The following is a 5,393-nucleotide window of genomic DNA, read 5'->3' as shown; positions in this document are numbered from 1 at the left end:
TATCTCACAATTCTAAATTTATATCTCGCATGTGAGTTTATATCTCACAATTCTAAATTTATATCTCGCATGTGAGTTTATATCTCACAATTCTAAATTTATATCTCGCATGTGAGTTTATATCTCACAATTCTAAATTTATATTTCGCATGTGAGTTTATATCTCACAATTCTAAATTGATATCTCGCATGTGAGTTCATATCTCGCAATTCTAAATTGACATCTCGCATATGAGTTTATATCTCGCAATTCTAAATTTATATCTCACATGTGAGTTTATATCTCACAATTCTGAGTTTATATAATTAATAAATAATAATAGTAATAATTTATGCATTTAGCAGACGCTTTTATCCAAAGGCTATACAGCATTCAGGCTATACATTTTTTAACCAGTATTTATATTTCACAATTCTGAATTCATATCTCACATGTGAGTTTATATCTCACAATTCTGAATTTATATTTTGCAATTCTGTGTTTATATTTCGTAATTCTAATTTTTTTCCAGAATTCTGAGTTTATATCTCGCAATTCTGACTTTTTTTTAGAATTCAGAGTTTATAGCAATTGAGTTTATATCTCACAACTAAGTTTATATCTCACAATTCTGAGTTTGTTTCTCACAAATATGTGTTTATATCTCGTAATTCTGACTTTTTATCTCACAGTTGAGCTTATATTTCGCAATGTATTTTATATTTCACAAATCTGAGTTTATAATTTGTAATTCTGTTTATATCTCCAAATTCTGTATTTATTTCTCGCAATTCTGTATAAATAATTCTGTATTTATATCTCGACCTTTTCTCATACTTCAGTTTAGATCTCATACTTATGAGTTTATATCTTGCAATTCTGTTTATATTTCACAATTTTGACTTTTTTCCCCAGAATTCTGAGTTTATATCTCTCAATTCTGTGTTTATATCTTGTAGTTCTGACTTTTTTTCTCATAATTCTGAATTTTTATCTTGCAATTCTGTTTATATCTCACAATTTAAAAAAAAAAAGTGAGAAATGCAAGGGAAACAATGTGATAAAAAGAACTGTTAGAGATAAAGTCATTACATTTTATTTAATTCGGTGGCAGACACAAGCTTCCATATGTTTCACACATAAATGAAGGAAAAATTATTTGGGATTTTTGTAGTGTGTATGTATTTGTTTTTCAGGGAGGTGGCAGCTCGTTACCCATCCTGCAGCAGGAAGTGGTCACTGTGCGGGAGATCCAGCAGAGGTTTCCACAGTTTCGTTCTGTGCCGATCTACAATGACGAGGCAGATCCATTGGTTGGCTGGAACAAGCCACTCACCTGGAGAGCAGATGTCACCTACGCAGCCATGGTGGTTAAGGTAGACAGTTGTGTTTCTTTGTTCTCATTCTGAGATCTCATTTCATCAGCTGTGATTTTTGTGATTAGTAGGACATAACGAAATGTGATTTACATGAGGTCATATTCCTTATTCAACATCCATTTATGGTTCTGGAGCAGAATTGCATTCAGTCATATTGTCCTGAACCCATCCTTAATATCAAAAACTCCATGAAAAGGTTTGACAAATATATATTTCTTTGCTCAACTGATGTATTTCCTATTAAAACAGAAAGTTGTGGCAAGACAAATAAAAAGGATTGCTATTGTTTTTTTATGTATCCAGTAGCTATAACCTCAAAATAGGGCTGCACGATTAATCAAAATAAAACCAAAATCACAATATTGCTTAGTGTACTGTAAAACAAAAATACTATTGTCATTATTATTATATTTTTCTGAAATACTCTTTTTTTTTTTTTCTTTTTTCATTTTACAGTGAAATATTACAATAGTAATTTTTCTTATTTTGTTGAATATTTGTTAAGCTAATAGACATGGACTAAAAGCCATAAAACCCATTTTTAGACTTGTAATGGGATCTTTCATTATTTTCATATTTTTTCATTCTTAAATTAATTGCATTCCATAATAATTAATTAAAGCTTGTTAATTTAGTGAGTGAGATATATATTGTCCTTTCATGTCTCTGGTGTGTTTTAGGTCATCTCACAGCATCAGAACCTGCTCATCGCTGACCAGAACAGTACCGTTAACTACACGTTGCTTAGCAACGACAATGCTTTCCTTAGTTACCACCCGCACCCGTTTACCCAGCGCACTCTCACCGCCCGATTCCAGATCAACAACACAAACCCGCCGCATGTGCAGTTACTACGGAAACCAGTCCTGACTGTGATGGGCCTGTTGGCATTGTTAGGTAATGAAAGTTAGTAGGCAATATACCAGTTAAAACAAGTTGAAACGTCTATTAAATCTAATATTATTTACATGTTATTTTTTTCATTCTTGTTATACAAGAAAAATGCATACATTTATCAAGACAGCAATACAAGAACATTAATACGGTTACAAAATTGTTACCCGATATGTATTCCTTATTTTTCCCCAATGTTTTATATTTCCCCAATTTTTAACTGCTACTTTATACAGTAAAGCTGTTCTTTATACAGAGCTAGTTCTTTGTAACTCTTTTAAAAAATTAAAGAAAAAATTAAATTGCAGATCCCTTTCCATTCAATAAACACTTTTCATTTCAATAAAAATGTTATTGCATGGGTTTGATGTATTCAGATGTATTAAGTCAATATTATCTTTAATAAAAATAAAATTATATAATTTATTTATATAAAACAATCAATTTTTTATATGGTTTGTTTTTTTTAATTTAAGTCAAATGGGCTTAATTTTTAAATTACTTTTCGATAGACGTGTATAGTGTGATATATTAACCAAAATCTTAAATTACATTTAATACAATTAAATATTATATTTAATACAAATAAATAAAATATTTATTTAAAATAATTTGTCGTTATATGTTGTTATTTTAGTTTTTCAATTTATTATAAGTCAAATTTTTTAATTACTTAATTACTTTTCCATAAACATGTATATTGTGATATGTTGACCAAAATCTTATAATAAGATAAAATCTTAATAAAATCAATAAAATAATTTCTTAATTTATTTAAATAAAATATTTTGTTATATTTTGTTATTTTTATTGATGACATTTCCATTAAAATGTGTATATTGTGATATATTAACCAAAATCTTAATATTTAATATAATTAAATTATTTAAAGGGGTCCTATTATGCTCTTTTGCAAAGTCTTGATTTCTCAACCAGGTCTCGTCCCATTCGTCGATATTTGTGATATCACAAATCCCGGAAAATATGCGTTGTAGTCCAAACGAGTCGTTCGTTGTAGTTTTTGGAAAGTGATTTCTGTTAATTAAAATATCTCCTTTTGAAGTGGACTTTGAACTTTGTAGATCTTTTTTATGCTCAAACAGCAACATTACAGACTAACTAAAGTTGAAAAAGTGAAAAAGCATAACAGGACCCCTTTAATGAAATATAGGTATCTTATACCAACTACCACTATAACGCATAGTGTATAATTGTTAGGTATTGTTTGTGATATTCTCACATTCATTCAGGTGAGACTCAGGTGCAGGCTGAGGTGTTGACTGATGGCTCTGAAGTGAATTCATCAGTGGGTGCGCTGGCCACCGTTCACGTCCCTCAGGTGCCGAACACAGCCGATAGCTGGCAGACCACCGTCCTGCTGTATAACAGCAGAGATAACCAGACCTCCTCCACCGCAGACATCATCACCCTGCGCCTCACTGGAATACCTCAGCGTAAGGGTCAGTAACTACAAACCAGCACCTTATTTAAAAAAAACTAACTTGTTTTAAAAAAAAGGAATTAAAGAACGGAAAATAAATGAAAATATGTTTATATTCATATATTAGTTATATTTTCTTAAGAATGTAGAATCGAATAGAACAGAATATGCTTGTATTTACAGTTCTATCCTGTCTGTGTTTCTAGGTCTGATGTATGTGACACACTACATGGATAATAACGTGACAAACCCATTTAAACTGTGGGAGAACATGGGCAGCCCTGACTATCCCACTGCACAACAGTTCACACAGCTACGGAGCCAAGAGGTTCAACACACACATTCATACTTCTTCACAACACACTTTTATAGATAATGAGCATTTAATTTTTCCTTCAAGTTCACTTTTTATAATGTTACTTAAGGTTTCTTGCACCCAAAACAGTTTTTTTCATGACCGCTTGAGTTTTAAACAGGCTGCTTTTTGCTAATATACCTTTAAGACTTCCGTTTGTTTCTCATTTGGGTGTCCATATGTTAATGAGCTCATGAGCTGTTGTTTTGTTCAGCTGAGATTGAATATGTACAAAACATACATTTTTTTTTTCATCTTATGAAGTCTTTAATGTGTATGATGTAGGATCCACAGACTGATGGGCCTCTGCCGGTCCCATCCGATGGCTCTCTGACGCTGAAGGCAACCCTTCCTGTCCCCTCAGTGCTGCTTGTACACGTTTGTGCTCAGTCTAAGGAAGTGCCCAACCAGGTTAGTGGTAATATGACGCAGCAATAACATTACAGCCGTCTCACTTTAGATGCATGTGGCACCAAAACGTTACATTACCAATCAGAGGTTTGGACACACATGACTTCATTTATGTTTCTCAGGATCTTAAAAACCTTTAAAAAGGCTGATGCTGAAATACTTAAAGGAAAAGTTAACCCAAAAAAGACAATTAGCTGAAAATGTACACATCCTCAAGTCATCCAGGATGTAGATGAGTTTTTCTTCATCAGAACACTTGCTCACCAATGGATCCTCTGCAGTGAATGGGTGCCATCAGAATGAGAGTCCAAACAGCTGATAAAAACATCACAATAATCCACAAGTAGTCCATCAATTAACATCTTGTGCATTGAAAGGCTGCATATTTGTTAGAAACAAATCCATCTTTGAGACTTTTTAAAGTTCGGACAGTTGCTTTTGGTTAAAATATGAGTCCTCTATCCTATTCCTCTCTCCAGTGAAAAAGTCACCTCATCTGAATTAGGAGAGAAATATGCACAGATCAAGCACTGTGGATTTTGATGTGAGAGGACAACAGGCAATGGACTCTCATTCTGACGGCACCCATTCACTGCAGAGGATCCATTGCTGAGCAAGTGATGTAATACTACATTGCTCCAAATCCATTCTGATGAAGAATCAAACTCATCTACATCTTGGATGGCCTGATGGCGAGTACATTTTCAGCTGATTTTCATTTTTGGGTCAACTATTCCTTTAAAAAATAGGTTTGTAGACAAATCTAAATTGTATTGATGTATGAAGTTCTTCTTAAATTTTCAAAACAAGTCTCCAGCATATACAGTATTTCACAGAAGTGAGTACACCCCTCACATTTTTGTAAATATTTTATTATATCTTTTCATGTGACAACACTGAAGAAATGACACTTTGCTACAATGTAAAGTAGTG

The 5,393-nt window shown here is 32.6% G+C and overlaps 1 protein-coding gene across 2 annotated transcripts in view; it reads left to right on the top strand.

Moving 5' to 3' along the window:
- The window catches only part of LOC107667438 (alpha-L-iduronidase), a 16,414-nt gene that overhangs the window by 8,689 nt on the left and 2,332 nt on the right, over positions 1–5,393 (top strand). For both annotated transcript variants that reach the window (XM_016459119.1, XM_016459115.1), the window contains exons 7-11: positions 1,177–1,356; positions 2,040–2,256; positions 3,504–3,713; positions 3,901–4,022; positions 4,335–4,460. In XM_016459119.1, coding sequence (XP_016314605.1) covers positions 1,177–1,356; positions 2,040–2,256; positions 3,504–3,713; positions 3,901–4,022; positions 4,335–4,460 — 855 coding nt within the window. The remainder of the gene's footprint in view (positions 1–1,176; positions 1,357–2,039; positions 2,257–3,503; positions 3,714–3,900; positions 4,023–4,334; positions 4,461–5,393) is intronic.

This window comes from Sinocyclocheilus anshuiensis, unplaced genomic scaffold (genome assembly GCF_001515605.1).
Source record: "Sinocyclocheilus anshuiensis isolate Anshui unplaced genomic scaffold, SAMN03320099.WGS_v1.1 scaffold373, whole genome shotgun sequence".
NCBI lineage: Eukaryota > Metazoa > Chordata > Actinopteri > Cypriniformes > Cyprinidae > Sinocyclocheilus > Sinocyclocheilus anshuiensis.
The sequence above is the reverse complement of the archived record's forward strand: the minus strand, read 5'-3'. Positions and strand labels throughout refer to the sequence as shown.